Here is an 18,731-nt window from a genome sequence, read left to right on the forward strand (position 1 = left end):
TTAGAGACATCGTAAGGTCCAATGTACCTCATTATGTGTGATATTACTGTTACTAAATTATTTATGCTTATTTGTGTACTAGGGGGAAAGAGGAGATGATGGTTTCCCAGGACTTCCAGGTAGCCCAGGACGCATTGGGGAGAGAGGACTAGTGGGTCTCCCTGGCCCACCAGGTCCACAAGGGCTACCTGGTCCACAAGGAATGCCAGGGTCTCCTGGAACCACAACTATGATTAATGGTTTGGATAAAGAAAATAAGGTAATGAAGTAAAATATTTATATACTGATATTAAAAGAAAATACTTTTAGATATTCACTCAGTTGTTTAAAATGTAAAAAGTTAAGAAAATCCCTTCAATAAAAATCTATTGTTAAAAAAAAAAAAAATAAAATGTAGAAAGTTAAGGTGAACATGGCATGTAAATATTAACTTTCCAGATGGGCTTAGTAGAAAAATCTCATACCTACAGTACCTTGGTTAGACTGCTCTTACGCTAGAAAGGCCATAGCTTTGCAATGGAAAAAGCCCAATTGCCACTGGCAATAACCTCATGAAAAATCTGACATGCTGGTTGTACCCAAGTTGATTTATCAATCAACTTGGGTACAATCAGCCTGCCCCTACATGGTTCAAATCTTAGCCAGTTCAGCTGGGTCATTTTAAAAGCACACATTAGTAGTACGTTTGCTCCTTCATTGCTTGTGTGCCTATAATTGGAACACTTTGCATTTGTGTATGGCTATGTCAAGATAAATACTGGGAAAAAATAATGGTGGCTGGTAAACCTATACTAATAGTTCATTTAGATAAGCAACTGGAGTCTGAGCAACACTCATGGCAGTGATGTGCACCATTGTGGGGAAGACTGATAAAACTAGGTTAGAACTAATAAAGAAAGACTCCAGCACTGAAAGACTAAATTACAGACCTCTGTGATCCTGGGCTACCATGGTCAATCTTGTTTCTTTTTGGCCACCAGTTTTAATAAGAATAGGTTGTTTTAAAACAAAGACCTCAGGATCCGAAAAAACGCATGTACTAGGACATAAATTAGATGCTGTTCTAATAAGGCTTCTTCACTGGGGATATTGTAAGGAATGACAGATTTATAATATAGCAAACCATATACAGTACAATATACTGACCAAAAAACTGTGCCATTAGACTCCTATTAAAGTGCAGCTACATTTGCAGTAATCAAATGATTTCCTAGTAATATTTTCATTTTTTGTTCCTATTTACAGGTTCAGATACTTAGTGGCCCTCCAGGACCTGAGGGACCACCTGGACTAACAGGTCCCAGTGGATATCCAGGACCACAAGGACCTGAAGGCTTACAGGGTCCACCTGGCCCTCCAGGGCTTCCAGGTCCCCCAGGACATCCAGGGTCTCCAGGATCTCAAGGACCTAGAGGAGACCAGGGACCTGAAGGAACACCAGGTCCAAGAGGATTTCCAGGTCCACCAGGACCACAAGGTTTTGAAGGCCCACCAGGTTCAGAAGGCATGAGGGGACCAGAAGGGCACCATGGACTACCAGGACCACAGGGCCCCCAAGGTTCCCAGGGCCTATCAGGGCCAGAAGGCAAGCCTGGAATTGCAGGCCTGCCTGGTTTACCAGGTGTAGAGGGGCCTCAAGGATTGCCAGGACCTAGGGGAGAAGAAGGATCTGCTGGAATGCCAGGACTACCTGGTCCAAAGGTATGGTCTAATGATTCCTTTTATTTTAAAACATACTGTATACCAAGTTTGTGATGAATGTAATGTAGATAATGTTTTTTTTTCTTTTGAGTGATAATTTAGGCAACCAGATCTTCAAAACTTTACTAAGTTGTACAGACAAGATATTAAGGTCATATATAGTTTGTCAGCAAATCTTGAGGGTTATATGAAACGAGATCGTAAATCAACCTACAGATGACTACCCAAGACTAAAATATAGTTTTTCAGTGGACTTATCTCTTGCATGTTGTTAGAGTAGTTAAAACCTTTGGTTTTAATATAATGTTGCTGTTTCATTGAAGACCATGCATGTTCAGTACTTTCTGTTTACAAAAAGCAATTTCCTCTTTAACCAAAAAACGTTGCCCACCTAATACTTCTTTATGAAGAGTCATACTGAGAAAAAATATATTCCAGGGTTTTCACAAACATTTAGTTTAATAGTAATATTTTTACATTTATTACACAGGGAGAAAAGGGGGACACAGGGGAACTAGGTCTTCCAGGAATCAGAGGACTATCTGGTGAAAAGGGGGAACAAGGTCCTCCAGGGCCACCAGGGCTACCAGGGCAGGTGGACATCACATGCTGCAAAGTAAGTACTATATACATATAATTTTTGTTATATTCATAATAATTCATATAATAAAAATACACTTTATATATTATGCATTTTTATATTTTTGTTGTCTTTTTAATCAGAATTGAATGGGCCAGAGGAAAGACACACACCACTCCCCTTCTGCTCGAAAGCATTATGGCAGTGCTGAACTTTCTTTTCAAAAAGCATAGCATGCTTTTGAAGCAGTCATGGATACATACTGTAATACGCATTTATTTGTTAAAAAAAAAAAAAAAACACGATACAAAACATTTGTTTATATACGTGTAAAAAAACTAAATACTGTACATTTTTCAAAAAATAAAAATTATTTTTGAAAGGTCCATACCCAACAAAGGAGTGTATACCTGATATGAATGGAATTATCTGGTATCAGGTCTCTTCACCAATACTGTACATGCAATGGCAGCATTGCTGATCTATCTGCATATATACAGCTTATGCATCAGGCATTAACAGATAAGCATCAATAAATATTATTGCCTACTTTGCACCTGATTTACTAAAAGTGAAGTGAGGTGAAGTAAAGCTCACCTCTGTTCATGAAACACTATCATGTCAAGAAAGTTCTGTGATCATATATTCACTTCAAGTATGCTTTGTAATAAATGACTGAGATCTCTGACTTGCTTTATAATTAAACATTATTCTCATTGTCGTTACAGAGGGATGTTACTCCTGCATCTCCTGCAAAAAATGTAGGACCAAAGGTAAAAACTCATATATGTTATTCATGTTACGTCTTAGTTATTGGGGTTGTGAAATAATTAATATAGAATTTAAAATTGTGTTTTTAGCTGCCAATTTGTGTCAACATAGTATCAGGTATCAAATAGGTATAAGAAGAAAGAAGAAAGATAAAATGCTGCACTTCTAAGCAAGCAGATCAAGTATAGAAGGTAAAAGTGGCTTCAGCCTGGCTCCTCCCAGGCCATCCTCCGAGGCCACCCTGCCAACGCCTTTCGGCCTTCCCATAGGGCTTGGACATAGAGGCTGAAGCCACTTTTCCCTTCTACACTTGGGCTGCTTGTCCAGAAGTGTAGTGTCTTATCTTTCTTTTTTCCATTGGTGTGCTATCAGCCGGGGGGGCTCTCCTGCCGGGGAGTCACTGGAGTAAGGAACAGGATAAATACTTGGGGCGGTGCTTGAAACTTTTTTTCGGGTTATGTTCAAGAACTTGGCAGAAATAATAATAGATTTTGTGACTGGGTTTTTCATCTTCTAAGTAATGGGGATTGTTGAAGCACACAGGCAGGAGAGCTACACATAATATGACATACCTTGTTCTTACAACCTTTTGTACGTAACGCAGTAACGAAAAGCAATTAATGATGGATCACTTGTCAGGGGGCTTTAGATAGATGGTCCTCATTGCCTGCTTTAACAAAATGCCAATCCACAGCACTGCAACTGGGTGCATGGCAGGTGGTTGCAGAGCAGCTACAGCAAGGCGTCATTTACTTTAGGGCCACGGCAAAAATGAAAGTGGTTGTAACCCTCAGACATGAAATATGACCAAAGCATATCTCTCAATAGTGTGTACTTGTCTCAATTAAGAGCACTAAGTGTAATTTCTGTCTGCTGCCTTGTTCCTCTGCTATCAGCATGAATCACTTCATGCTTCAATGGATGTCGAGAAGAGAGGACTACAGATAAAGGTACAATTTATGTAGGAGGATTTGTTTCATCTCTGTGTATCACCTGAAGCCAGTCACTTCACTAGGTATGTGGTTTACAACCACTGTAGCCTCCCTGGCGGTTTTCCCGAGTGTGGCTCGGGGTTAAAATTCAGTACCATTAGCGGTAACCCCGAGCCACACTCGGGATCGCATTGCAGGATCCTGGGGCGGCGTTACTTACCTTGTCCCCGGGATCCTGCGATGTCCCCCGCAGTGTCCGAGGGCTCCGTCCTCCTCCGAAGCCTCTCCGTGCCAGGCTCCGTTCCCTGCGAGCGGCGCGACGCACGGGGGCGGAGCCTGGCGGCAAATTCAAAAAACTGTCAAAATCATAACACATACAGTACTGTAATCTTACAGATTACAGTACTGTATGAAATGATTTCACATCCCTTTTGTCCCCAGTGCTCTGGCCCATGCCCTGCATGCAGTTTTACATGATATACACTGTTCTTTCTGCCTGGAAACTGGAGATTGTCCATAGCAACCAAAAAGTGTCCCTTTACGTCAAAAGTGGCTTTAGACCAGCTAGAAAACAGCGATAATAAATTAGAACACTTGCAGAATTGAGTGATAGTGAATTGTGGGGAAATTTATTTTATTACTATTTTTTTAAATTTTTTTAAATTATTTATTTTTATTTATTATATTATAATTTATGTTTTTGTGTTTCAAACTTTATCATACCCGGGATATCTACTAGACTCTGGTTTGGACAGATTTAAGTGTGTTATTGTTAAGATTTACAGACCTACAATATAAAACGCCAAATTTCCATGCAAAATAATGGTACCGCTTTCAGCACCTAAAATCCGAAATAATCATACCGCCAGGGAGGTTAAATGACATGTCGCATTCAGTAGGCAGGACCAACACAGAACAGGACCCATTCAGGGTTCTGTTTTTAACACCCTGGCTGCCTGAGTGAATGAGCCCAAGTTTGTTTGGCTTACTTCTCTCAGTAGATGGCAATGTCTTGCTGCAACCTCCCTTATCATTACCTGTGACTGGATTACAAATGTATCCACCTTTTTCTATTTCCCATGAAAGGGATCTCTCTGTATAAAGCACAATTCATGGGTCTCTCTGTATAAAGCACAATTCATGGGTCTCTCTGTATACAGTACAGTGCATGGATCTCTTTACAACACAGTACAGTGCAGTCATCTCTCTATATACACCCCCTATATCTGGTGGTATTCTGCATTGTTACTGTATTGCTAGAATTTGTAGTCCTCTTTGAGGTTTCTATTTCCAATTCTCGTTAAATACACACATTTTCTGCTAAATCGCAGCAGAAACATATATAAACAAGGAAAAATAAAACGTTCCAAATTGTGCTCCACCAATGGGATATTAGGGTTAGTCACTCCTTGATTTCTACCTCTCTGAACTCCATATCAGATTTCATGGATACCACTCACCTCTCTGCACACCACGCCCCAGCACCAATTAAAGAAAAACCTTACACACAGAAGGGAGCAATGATGAAAATTCAGCCACAGTGGCCCCTGTGGTGGGATAACTATTACACAACATAACTGAACAAGAACTTGCAGAATATTTGCAAAGAAAGTTGATCTGGAGTCACGCAATGGGGACTTGCTGCAGCACAATTACTTGCTATCTGGGATTGTTTCATACAAACAAATAATTTTTGTATGATAGATGTATTATTTAATGCAATGACACAGGGTTTAGCATTATATATGATTGTTGGAGTGAATGTATGTCACATGTGTACAGTAAGGGATTAGGTTAAAAGCAGTGGGTTCACTATCACAAGATTGTGGGATTATAGATTTGTGCTGCTTGCTTCTTTTTTCTTGCCAAAAACTGAGACTTGCGGGGCTCGTGCTGTAGACTTGCGGGGCTCGTGCTGTAGACTTGCGGGGCTCTTGCTGTAGACTTGCGGGGCTTGTGCTGTAGACTTGCGGGGCTTGTGCTGTAGACTTGCGGGGCTCTTGCTGGAGACTTGCGGGGGTCGTGCTATAGATTTGCGGGGCTCATGCTGTAGACTTGCGGGGCTTGTGCTGTAGACTTGCGGGGCTCTTGCTGGAGACTTGCGGGGGTCGTGCTATAGATTTGCGGGGCTCATGCTGTAGACTTGCGGGGCTCTTGCTGTAGACTTGCGGGGCTTGTGCTGTAGACTTGCGGGGCTCTTGCTGGAGACTTGCGGGGGTCGTGCTATAGATTTGCGGGGCTGGTGCTGTAGACTTGTGGGACTGGTGCTGTAGACTTGCGGGGCTCTTGCTGTAGACTTGCGGGGCTCTTGCTGTAGACTTGCAGGGCTTTGCTGTAGACTCACCACTGCAAATTCGCTCTTGCTAGAGACTTGCCACGCAAATTTGCTACAAATTGGAAACGTGTCAACTAGAACTTGTGCTTCAAGTGCTCTGCAATTGTACAACTTGCCAGGGAAGATGCACAGCAAGTTGACAAAACTTACAATTCAATACTGCCACAAATGTGTGGCAAGTTATCCTTGCTATCTGGGATATAACTATCTATCTCAATGTCATCAGCATGTGAGACCAGTAATGGACAGGAGTTATGTACACACATCTTTAGACATCATGTTAACTAGTATATACTAAAAATGTTTTGTTTATTCAATGCACAATCCTTATGAAATAAATTGAAAATAAAGGGATTTGTATTTGCATACACACATTAATGTCTTGTGTAGCATCCCAAGTTAGAATCACAAATAAATTACATTAATCAGATCTTAAATGTCCTCTACATTTTATTTACACAAGTGCTAGGCTGCAAAATGTACACGGCAGCAACTATATTGATGTATTTATTATGCTGATCATCACTTTTTATATGTCTCTGTTTCAGGGAGAAAAGGGAGATCCAGGAGAGGTTTGTATATAGATTTGCAGTCAATAGATGCACAGTCCACTGGAATATAGATTCTCTATTATACTATGCTTAGTGAAACTGCAGTTATAAGACAGAACTGCACAATAACAGAAGTTCAAATATTGGATCCAGCTAGCTCTGCACCCAGCAGGAAACAACAACCATCTAATGTGTTTCACTTGTATGGGGCTTAAAGTGGTTGTAAACTCCCCCCCCCCCCCATAAGTTTAGCCCATAGCAATCCTCACTACAAACTCTTAAAATCACTATATGTAAATGACATCTTCCCAGGAAGTAGAATTTTTAAAACAGTTGGAAAACAGTAAGAGACACAGGATTGGGGGTTATTATTAATGTGGAATGTGTTAGAATACATTGCCATACTAGCTTATTTAAAAACAGCTTCATAAGCATGTGAGCAGTTCTTTTCCTTTTTAATCCAATACTATGGTTAGTGTCTATTATGCACTTGATAGGCCTGCATTAACCACTTCAGCTCTGGAAGGTTCTACCCCCTTCCTGATCAGGCCATTTTTTGCGGTACGGCACTGCGTTGCTTTAACTGACAATTGCGCAGTCGTGTGACGCTGTTCCCAAATAAAATTGATTTAACTTTTTTCCCCACAAATAGAGCTTTCTTTAGGTGGTATTTGATCACCTCTGCGTTTTTTATTTTTTGTGCTATAAAAAAAAGACAGACAATTTTGGTAAAAAAAATCCCAATAAGCGTATATTGATTGGTTTGCGCAAAAGTTATAGCATCTACAAACTATGGGATAGATTTATGGACTTTTTATTTTTTTTTAATTGTTTTTACTAGTAATGGCAGTCAACAGTGATTTTTTGATTTGGGCCATTGCGGCGGACAAATCTGACACTAGTGCCCATTTTCGGGGACCAGTGGCACCAATACAGTGATCAGTTCTAAAAAAATGCACTGTTACTGTATAAATGACACTGGCAGGGAAGGGGTTAACATCAGGGGCGATCAAAGGGTGAAGTGTGCTCCTAGGAAGTGATTTCTAACTGTGGGGGGAATGTATTCTGAGTGGAGGAAAACAGAGATCAATGTTTCTGCTTTGCAGAAACACAAGATCTCCATCTTCCTCCCTCACAGAATGGCATCTGCCTTGTTTACATAGGCAGACCACTGTTCTGTCTCTCCTGTGAATGATCGTGGGTGGCCATCATGACCACCGGACCCGCTGTGTCCAATCACAGTGGAAGCGGGGCTCCAGTGGCATGCGCGCACGCCCCAGAGCTGATCACAGGAATCACATACAGGTACATGATTTTGTGCTTAAGGGCCTGCTGCAGTATATGTACGTGGGGTTTCAGTGGAGTGTTGAGGACGAAATCCAGACTGAAGGGGATCAAGAAGGCTATTCTCGGCAAGGTGGTCACTCAGTCGGTTGTAGACCAGATGTTCAAGGAGTTTGGATAAAAAGGGGAGCAAGGAGATGGGGCGTAGATTGTTGAGATTGGTGGGTCCAGTGATAGCTTGTTAAGTATGGGGCTGAATAGAGCCAGAGGATGAACGTAGCTATTTGCGAGGGAACAGGATCCAGAGGGCAGGTGGTTAGCTGTACGTTAGCAAGTAGTTAAGCAACCTCATCTATAGTGGTGGGGTTGAATGAGGGAAGAAATGATTGTACCTGTGGGCATAAGGTATGAAGCATGGAGGGTATCTGAACAGCAGAGATCGCCTCACGAATTGTATCAATCTCCTGTTTGAAGTGATTGGCAATCTCCTAAGTTGTGAATGAGTTAGCCGGTGGAGGCGGTGGAGGACGAAGTAGAGGGTTGACGGTAAAAAAGAGCTTATGGGGACGTATTGATAGGTTGATAATGAGAGTGATAAATATATCCATCAGCAGAGATTCCTCCATCAACGATCTCTGGCAGGGATGGAGTAATCGATTCGATTTCTCTCATTCATCCTGCAGCTGGAACAAGAGAAATCTATGTGTGTATCGCTAGACTAAGTAAGAATGTTATTTGGAGTAGATATTGGACACTGATGCATTAAATGCTTATTATATTACTATCTTACCCATATTGTTTTTTTTTTTAAAGGGTTGTGGTGTCTGTAATGGAAAAAGTGAGATCTCAGGCCCTCCTGGTCCTGCAGGGCCACCAGGTCCACCAGGTCCACCAGGTCTTCCAGGGCCTCCCAGCACACCAGGTCCAAACCTCTCACCCATACACCAGGTTAGTATGCTTCATCACGTTTATAGTATTTCTGGGTATTAACAATAAAATACTGACAGTGGACCATTGATTACATATTAAAGAAAGACTACCAGGCTACTTGAAAAACAAGACATGGTTCTAAAAGAAGAAAACATTGACCTTAGTAAATAAAATCAATTAACTTGTTGGCTTGTTTTTAGCTGATTCTTTGGTTTCAATGAAGTCTGAGTCTCTGACTCAGACCAACTACGCTGCCAAAAAAGTCAGAGTGAAGTCAGAACTCCTCAACTTAATTTTTGTTTCAGCTAATTGACTCAGAAATTAATAAAGTCAAAGAATCAGCTTATCAACAGAAAGTGGCGGGAGTTAAGTAAAGCAGATCCATTTATTGTTCCAACTGAAAGAGAAGCCAACGCTCACCCTTTTCAGGACTGATTGATGATGTAATATGGTTCGTAATTTGGTAGCAATAGTAATATTTTGCAACTTTCAATGAAGTCATTAACCTGCTCCAGCTGTTGGCTTTAGTCCAATTGCAGCTGTTTCAGAAGAGTAAAGACTGTCACCTCCTTTTCCATGTCCCCATTGTGGAGATACATACTCACCTCCTGTCCCTGTGAAAGACAAGACATGAGAGGAGCAGTTGTCACCAGGACAGCATAATAATAACTTGGCTGAGGTCCTATCACTTCCCCTTTCAACTGCTAAAGTGTTTGGTTGCAGTCTGTGTCCCCTCAACAGGAAGTAAGAGAAACACTCCCCAATTAGGGGCACAGACTGAAAATCCAAAAGTGTTTATCCAAAAGTAAAAAAGTTTAGGTTGGTGGGCTTAAAATGTTGCTTAAACAGCTGTTGAAACGCCATACTCTGCACTCCCTGCCAACAAAATTAATAGCATTGGCTTCTCTTACATTGGATGCCAATATATGGACTATATATATACATTATCTCACAAAAGTAAGTACACCTCTCACATTTTTGTAAATATTTTATTATATCTTTTCATGTGACAACACTGAAGAAATTATACTTTGTAGTAGTAGTGAGTGTACAGCTTGTATAACAGTGTATATTTGCTGTCCCCTCAAAATATCTCAACACACAGCCATTAATGTCTAAACCGCTGGCAACAAAAGTGAGTACACCCCTAAGTGAAAATGTCCAAATTGGGCCCAAAGTGTCAATATTTTGTGTGGCCACCATTGTTTTCCAGTACTGCCTTAACCCTCTTGGGCATGGAGTTCACCAGAACTTCACAGGTTGCCTTTGGAGTCCTCTTCCACTCCTCCATGACGACATCACGGAGCTGGTGGATGTTAGAGACCTTGAGCTATTCCACCTTCTGTTTGAGGATGCCCCACAGGTGATCAATAGGGTTTAGGTCTGGAGACATGCTTGGCCAGTCCATCACCTTTACCCTCAGCTTCTTTAGCAAGGCAGTGGTCGTTTTGGAGGTGTGTTTGGGGTCATTATCAATTTGGAATATTGCCCTGCAGCCCAGTCTCCGAAGGGAGGGGATCATGCTCTGCTTCAGTATGTCATAGTACATGTTGGCATTCATGGTTCCCTTAATGAACTGTAGCTCCCCAGTGCCGGTAGCACTCATGCAACCCCAGACCATGACAATCCCACCACCATGCTTGACTGTAGGCAAGACACACTTGTCTTTGTACTCCTCACCTGGTTGCCACACCACACGCTTGACACCATCTCAACCAAATAAGTTCATCTTGGTCTCAGCAGGACATGTCCTTAGTCTGCTTGTCTTCAGCAAATTGTTTGCGGGCTTTCTTGTGCATCATCTCTAGAAGAGGCTTCCTTCTGGGACGACAGCCGTGCAGACCAATTTGATGCAGTGTGCGGCGTATGGTCCGAGCACAGACTGGCTGACCCCCCCACCCCTTCAACCTCTGCAGCAATGCTGGCAGCACTCATACATATATTTCCCAAAGACAACCTCTGGATATGATGCTGAGCACGTGCACTCAACTTCTTTGATCGACCATGGCGAGGCCTGTTCTGAGTGGAACCCATCCTATTAAACTGCTGTATGGTCTTGACCTTAGTGCTGCAGCTCAGTTTCAGGGTCTTGGCAATCTTCTTATAACCTGGGCCATCTTTATGTAGAGCAGCAATTTTTTTTTTAGATCCTCAGAGAGTTTTTTGCTATGAGGTGCCATGTTGAACTTCCAGTGACCAGTATGAGAGAGTGAGAGCGATAACACCAAATTTAACACAACTGAGACCTTGTAAAACTAACAAGTCACATGACACCGGGGAGGAAAAATGGCTAATTGGGCCCAGTTTGGACATTTTCACTTAGGGGTGTACTCACTTTTGTTGCCAGCTGGCTCGCAGTCTCCGCTCCAATTCATCCCCAAGGTGTTCTGTTTTTTTAGGTCAGGACTCTGTGCAGGCCAGTCAAGTTCCTCCACCCCAAACTCACTCGTCCATGTCTTTATGGACCTTGCTTTGTGCACTGGTCCAAATCATTTGGTGGAGGACAGGGATGATGACCACTGCTCTAATCCACAGAGCTGCCACATGTGAAAACCTCCTACACATAAATACATGTAAATACTGCATTTCTGTGGACAGGTGATGGAATTACATTACTCAAGAGTTATTCTTCTTGATTTATTCTGTGATATTTGGCGGTTGAGTGTAGAATAGTGATGTTACCCTCTAATTTCTGGAAATTACATTTTGATTTCTGATGTTGGTACACATATCACATTTTTGGGCTCAAATTATGATTATTTGGAAATAATAAAAAAACACAAAAATTGTGACTCATTTTAAATTTGCATCAGCAATGGTATTGTTTGTGGTTTGTAAAGACACCTGTGTGAGTTTGGGTAAAAAAATTTTGTTATGGAGAGTAACAAGTGAAAATGTCAGAGAAAAATATATTTTACCAAAACATCAAAACATTCCACATTCTAGCGTTCTTAAAAACAAAATAGATGAGAAAAAACAAAATAGAAGCAGCAACATTGTTGCAAGGAACATTTATTTCAGAGAAAGATACATTTCATCTCAACAATAAAAGTATTTATTTGGGGAAGTTACAATTGTACCATTATAATCAATGGCTGAAACTTGCATTAGACTATAATGGCGCAGATTTTCATTCTCAAAAATGCATTTTAGCAATGCGCTAATTTTGGTATTTACTATAGCGCCCTGTAAAAAAGTCATGGGAGCTAAAATGAGAGCTATTTGCAGGTCTGAGCATGCTCAGTTGTGTTGGCACTTAGATGTACAGAGACAGGGAATTTATCTCTTTTCAGACTTTTAAAGATATTTCAATGGTAGGCTGGGCAGTGCGGCTCTTGTTCTGGGAGGACATCATATGATGGCCTCCCCGAACCACCGCTCTCGCGAGCCCCCAGAGGTGCACAGCGTGGCGATCGCGGCCATGCTCTGTTGCTAGGACACAGTGCGACCCTGATCTGTGTAAAGAGCCATGGCTGCGGCTCTTTAACCATGTGATTGGCTGTGTCCAATCACAGCCGGTCATATGTAAACATGGAGATGCCGGTAATCGGCGCTCCTCGCCTCACACTGACAGTGTGTGAGGAGAGGAGATCTGATCAATGGCATTTCCTCACAGGGGACAGCTAGGTATGTAATCAGGGCACTGATTGCAATCAAGTGCCCACCAGTGCCAGCAATAATTGCCCACCACTGCCAGCAGTCAGTGCCAATCAGTGCCCACAACTGCCAATCTGTGCCCACAAGTGCCAGCAATCAGTGCATGCAAGTGCCAGCAATCAGTGGCCATTAGTGATGCCAGTCAGTGCTGCCCATCAATGCTCATCACTGCTGCCCATCAATGCCACCCATCGATGCCCATCAGTGCCACCCATCAGTGCTGCCTATCCATGCCACCTATCTGTGCCCACCAGTGCTGCCTATCTGTGCCCACCAGTGCTGCCTATCTGTGCCCAGTGCCCACCAGTGCTACCCATCAGTGCTCATCAATGCCACATATCATTGCCACCTATCAGTGCCCATAAGTGCGGCATATTCGTGCCTCCTCATCAGTGCCACCTAATCAGGGTCCATAAGTGCCGCCCCATCAGTGTCTATAAGTGCCACCTCATCAGTACCCATCAGTGCAGCCTATCAGTGCCCATCAGTGCTGCCTCATCAGCGCCCATCAGTGAAGGGGAAAAAATACCTATTTACAAAATTAACTGACAGAAACTAAGAAAAACTTTTTTTTTCCAACATTTTTGGTCTTTTTTTTTTTTTTAGGAAAAAAATAAAAAACCCAGGAGTGATTAAATACCACCAAAAGAAAGCTCTATTTGTGTGAAGAAAATGATAAAAATGTCACATGGTTACAGTGTAGCATAACCGTGCAATTGTCATTCAAAGTGTGACAGCACTGAAAGCTGAAAAATGGCTTGGGGTGTAAGTGCCCTGTATTGAGGTGGTTAAACAATATACTACATATAGCAGTACAATTTAGACAATTATATCATGCTCTAAACATTATTTCCATGTGCACTACTCCAGGTTTTAGCAGAGTAAGGGTTTGGGCGCTATTTGTTTTCAGGGAACTATAGTAAATTCGATTTTGGGAGTATTTTTTTACCAGTACTATAGTGAATACTGTTTTAGTGCTAATTAGAGCGATTAGTGCTAATTTGCGGTAATTTGCTGTAATTAGCACTAAATAGTGCTGCGGCGCTATAGTAAATGACCCCCACTGTTTTGTTTTTTTTTAACTGCAGGGAACAACCCAACATAAAATATGTCCCTAACCAGTCATTAACTCCCCTAAATATAGATAGTGTTTTTTTATATATATATATATATATATATATATATATATATATATATATATATATATATATATATATATATATATATATATATATATATATATATATATATCTGGTCACGTACAATGTATAATTGTGTAACCTTTTCCTTTCTTTAGAATGGTAAATCTGAGCTGTATGGATCTCTGGCCTTTGCGGTAAGTTAAAGTAACAATAAATCTCCTTTTTTTTTTTCTTTATAAAATAATAAATGTGTCATACCTTCTCTGTGCAATGTTTTAGCACAGAGCAGCCCCGATCCTCCTCTTCTTGTTAACGCACTGTTCAATCTGTGTTTTTATAGAGACCATTTCTGAACATATATAAATGAATGTAATGGATGTAATGCTTTTTCAATGGTGCCATTCACACTGTGTTTGGGTACAGTCAGTTTAGCCACGTTGAAAGAAAGTAGAATTCTGTGTGTCCAGGATACTGTTAGACTTGCTAATTGCTTGGGCAGTACAGTGGCTAGGTGGTTAGCACTTCTGCCTAGCAGCACTAGGGTCACCTGTTTGACTCCCAACCATGACACCTCCTGCCTGGAGGTTTGCTGGTAAATTGGTAATGTTTCTGTCTAAATTGGCCTCAGTATATGTATCGATGTGAGTTAGAGACCTTGGATTGTAAGCTCCTTGAGGGCAGGGACTGATGTGAATGTGCAATATATACAGTATCTCAAAAAAATGAGTACACCACTCACATTTTTGAAAATATTTTATTATATCTCTTCATGTGACAACACTGAAGAAATTACACTTTGCTACAATGTAAAGTAGTGAGTGTACAGCTTGTAGAACAGTGTAAATTTGCTGTCCCCTCAAAATAACTCAACACAGCCATTAATGTCTAAACCACTGGCAACAAAAGTGAGTACACCCCTAAGTGAAAATGTCCAAATTGGGCCCAAAGTATAAATTTTTTGTGTGGCCACCATTGTTTTCCAGCACTGCCTTAACCCTGTTGAGCATGGAGTTCACCAGAGCTTCATAGGTTGCCACTGGAGTCCTCTTCCACTCCTCCATGACGACATCATGGAGCTGGTGGATGTTGGAGACCTTTCACTCGCCCTATCTTCCGCTTGAGGATGCCCCACAGATTCTCAATAGGGTTTAGGTCTGGAGACATGCTTGGCCAGTCCATCATCTTTACCCTCAACTTCTTTAGCAAGGCAGTGGTCATCTTGGAGGTGTGTTTGGGGTCATTATCATGTTGGAATACTGCCCTGTGGCCCAGTCTCCAAAGGGAAGGGATCATGCCCTGCTTCAGTATGTCACAGTACATGTTGGCATTCATGGTTCCCTCAATGAACTGTAGCTCCCCAGTGCTGGCAGCACTCATGCAGCCCCAGACCATAACACCCCCACCACCATGCTTGACTGTAGACAAGACATACTTGTCTTTGTACTCCTCACCTGGTTGCCACCACACACGCTTGACACCATCTGAACCAAATAAGTTTATCTTGGTCTCATCAGACCACAGGACATGGTTCCAGTAATCCAAGTCCTTAGTCTGCTTGTCTTCAGCCAACTGTTTGCGGCTTTCTTGTGCATCATCTTTAGAAGAGGCTTCCTTCTGGGACGACAGCCATGCAGATCAATTTGATGCAGTGTGCGGTGTATTGTCTGAGCAATGACAGGCTGATCCCCGCACCCCTTCAACCTCTGCAGCAATGCTGGCAGCACTCATACATCTATTTCCCAAAAACAACCTCTGTATAAGATGTTGAGCGCATGCACTCAACTTCTTTGGTCGACCTTGGCAAGGCCTATTCTGAGTGGAACCTGTCCTGTTAAACCGCTGTATGATCTTGGCCACCGTGCTGCAGCTCAGTTTCAGGGTCTTGGCAATCTTCTTATAGCCAACAATTCTTTTTTTTCAGATCCTCGGAGAGTCCTTTGTCATGAGGTGCTATGTTGAACTTCCAGTGACCAGTATGAGAGAGTGAGAGCGATAACACCAAATTTAACACACCTGCTCCCCAGTCACACCTGAGACCTTGTAACACTAACAAGTCACATGATACCGGGGAGGAAAAATGGTAAATTGGGCCCAATTTGGACATTTTCACTTAGGGGTGTACTTTTGATGCCAGCGGTTTAGACATTAATGGCTGTGTGTTGAGTTATTTTGAGGGGACAGCAAATTTACACTGTTTATACAAGCTGTACACTCACTACTTTACATTGTTGCAAAGTGTCATTTCTTCAGTGTTGTCCCATGAAAAGATATAATAAAATAGTTACAAAAATGTGAGGGGTGTACTCACTTTTGTGAGATACTGTATAAACTATATTAACAAAAAAATTTTGCGAGGCCTGCCTTTCCATGTATATGAACTTTAATGGCATCCCAGTCTTAGTCCGTGGGGTTCAATATTGTGTTGGCCCACCCTTTGCAGCTATAACAGCTTCAACTCTTCTGGAAAGGCATTGAAGTTCTTGTGGGTGGAAAGGCAGGTGTCCCAATACTTTTGGTAATATAGTGTATGTTATGCACTGCATAAATTAACAGTGCTATATAAGTACCTGTAATAAAAATTTAAACATCTACGGCCAGCATTAGAACTTTTTAGGACATATATAGGATGCATTTTTGTTTTTCTCTACAAGCCAGTGAGCAGCACTTTGTTGGTGACTTTCCTAACAGGGTCTTCCTGGAAATCCTGGCCCCCCTGGACCCCCTGGTCCTCCTGGCCATCCAGGAGTCGTATACCTCAATGTAAGTGCTATTCTAGTAACCATTACCATTTTCGGTGCAAATTTGCTTGCGCATATGCAAAGCATTTTTCAGTTGTGCATTACAGATGATTATGGACATTGACACTTACTCCATCGGTCTTTATTTCTCTGCAGAGAGTGTTCCCTGTCCCCCCTCGTCCACACTGCAAGCAGACGGTAAGGTGGAACTCCAGGCACTTGGATAGAGGTGACATGTTTGTATCTGGGTAACATACTGGCACAGTTCTGTAAAATAACAGTGCCATTTTACAGAGATGATGCGGGGTCTGAGCAGAATGGATTCAGTTTCATTGACTTGGATTGGGCCCTGTTTTTATCCTCAGTAGGCCATAGATATCTAAAAATCTATAGTGTTCCTAAAAGAGTAAATTTGGTATATTCAGTGATCGAGTACAAAATGCCTAACTACTTTTTCTAGACTGGATATTTATATCCCTAAGGGATCCTCACAGGACATAGATTTGAGCTCTGAATATAGCATTAAAGGGTCTGTAAATCCATACAAGATATTTCAGTTTTAGGTAGATACTGATTAGCTGAATTATTAACCAACTGCCTATATGTTTTTAGATCTCTCAGAGACCTAGCTCTTGAGAGAGTCATGCTGGTTTCAGTCATTTTGCTACAGGATGTTTTTATGCGTACAGCGATATTACCAGTTCTCCAAAAAATCATATAGCATGTACATAACAATAAATACAAAATAGCTCAAGTACCAATAATACAAAAAATAAAGTATAAAAAGAACTATACAAAAAATGTGCTTCTTTATATCATAAAAGTAAAAATCAAAAACAGTTCATCTATTTAAAAAAAATGTCCTCTGCTTATTTATGTCAAGAAACATTCCATATATTGCTCCAATCTTTTTATATATTTAAAGTGTCCTGTGAAAACCAGTAATCTTCAAACTTCCACCACTATGATGAAAATGGGTCTCATCTCCAATGAAAGAAACATGCTCCGTCCCTGGAGGACGTCAGTCAACCAAATGCGTAGCACAGGGCTTTGATGTGACGTCACCACACATGCCAGGTCCAAGCTTGCGGTTAAAGGATGTGGCCGGAGACGGGCTGGTAAATAATAGAGTGTACGCTTTATCAGGTATATACTGTGTAAATGGATGGGGCAGATCTTTATTCAATAAAAGTTTTAATGGTTTTACGCTATGAGTACCCTTTTTCCTCTCTAAATAACCCTGGTTGGATGGCTGAGCAATCGCTGTACGATCATCGCTTAGGATGGATCACCTGCACCCCTTCGAGATCTACATTTGCACGCATATGCGCATCTGCTGGTTTTGATACTACCAGCCATCACTTTTGGTGAGTTATTTAGCAGATATTGGTGGTGGTTTGTAGACTAAAGGTGAAGCATGTTTCTTTCTTTGGAGATGAGACCCATTTCCATCATAATGGTGGAAGTTTGAAGATTACTGGTTTACACCGGACAATTGGAGCAATATATGGATTGTTTCTTGGTATAAATATGCACAGGACACTTTATATATGAACTGTTTTTTATTTTTACATTTATGATATAAATAAGCACAGGACATTTTTTGTATAGTTCTTTTTAAGCACTTTATTTTGTATTATTAGCACATGAGCACTTTTGTATTTATTGTTATGTACACACTATTTGAATTTTTGGAGAATTGGTGATAGTGCTGTCCGCACAAAAACATTTTATATGATTGTACTCACATCATACAGATAGCTGCTACACCAAGAGTATATTGATACCATATGTTATTTTCTGTGGTGCAATTCTTAATATTTCCTCTGTTTTGCTAAAGGAATATGATTCTATGATAAAGGATCACATCTAGGATCTCCAGGGCAGATGTTTTGTTGCTGGAGACCCTGATGAACATAAAAAGTTGAAATCCATACAAAATGGTGAAATGACATGAATACCAGCTTAAAAAGGTTGAACAAGTGACATATCTGAAATATCTGTTTGAGTGGACAAAAATAACCACTTTCATAACTGGATGTGGTCATTTATGAGGGTTTGTGCAGGACAGAGCTACTATATGCTTCACATTCTTTGGCTGACCTAGTCT

At 41.3% G+C, this 18,731-nt stretch overlaps 1 protein-coding gene across 1 annotated transcript; it reads left to right on the plus strand.

Annotated features, from left to right (window-relative positions):
* Window positions 1–438: 438 nt before the first annotated feature.
* LOC141113345 (uncharacterized) lies at window positions 439–18,494 on the plus strand. Its single transcript, XM_073606405.1, has 8 exons — window positions 439–477; window positions 1,246–1,701; window positions 2,192–2,317; window positions 3,010–3,054; window positions 6,868–6,891; window positions 8,968–9,102; window positions 14,039–14,077; window positions 18,462–18,494. Exons 1-8 carry the CDS (start codon window positions 439–441, stop codon window positions 18,492–18,494), a joined length of 897 nt encoding a protein of 298 aa, XP_073462506.1.
* The last annotated feature ends 237 nt before the right edge of the window (window positions 18,495–18,731 follow it).

This window comes from Aquarana catesbeiana, linkage group LG12, assembly GCF_042186555.1.
Source record: "Aquarana catesbeiana isolate 2022-GZ linkage group LG12, ASM4218655v1, whole genome shotgun sequence".
NCBI classification, from domain to species: domain Eukaryota; kingdom Metazoa; phylum Chordata; class Amphibia; order Anura; family Ranidae; genus Aquarana; species Aquarana catesbeiana.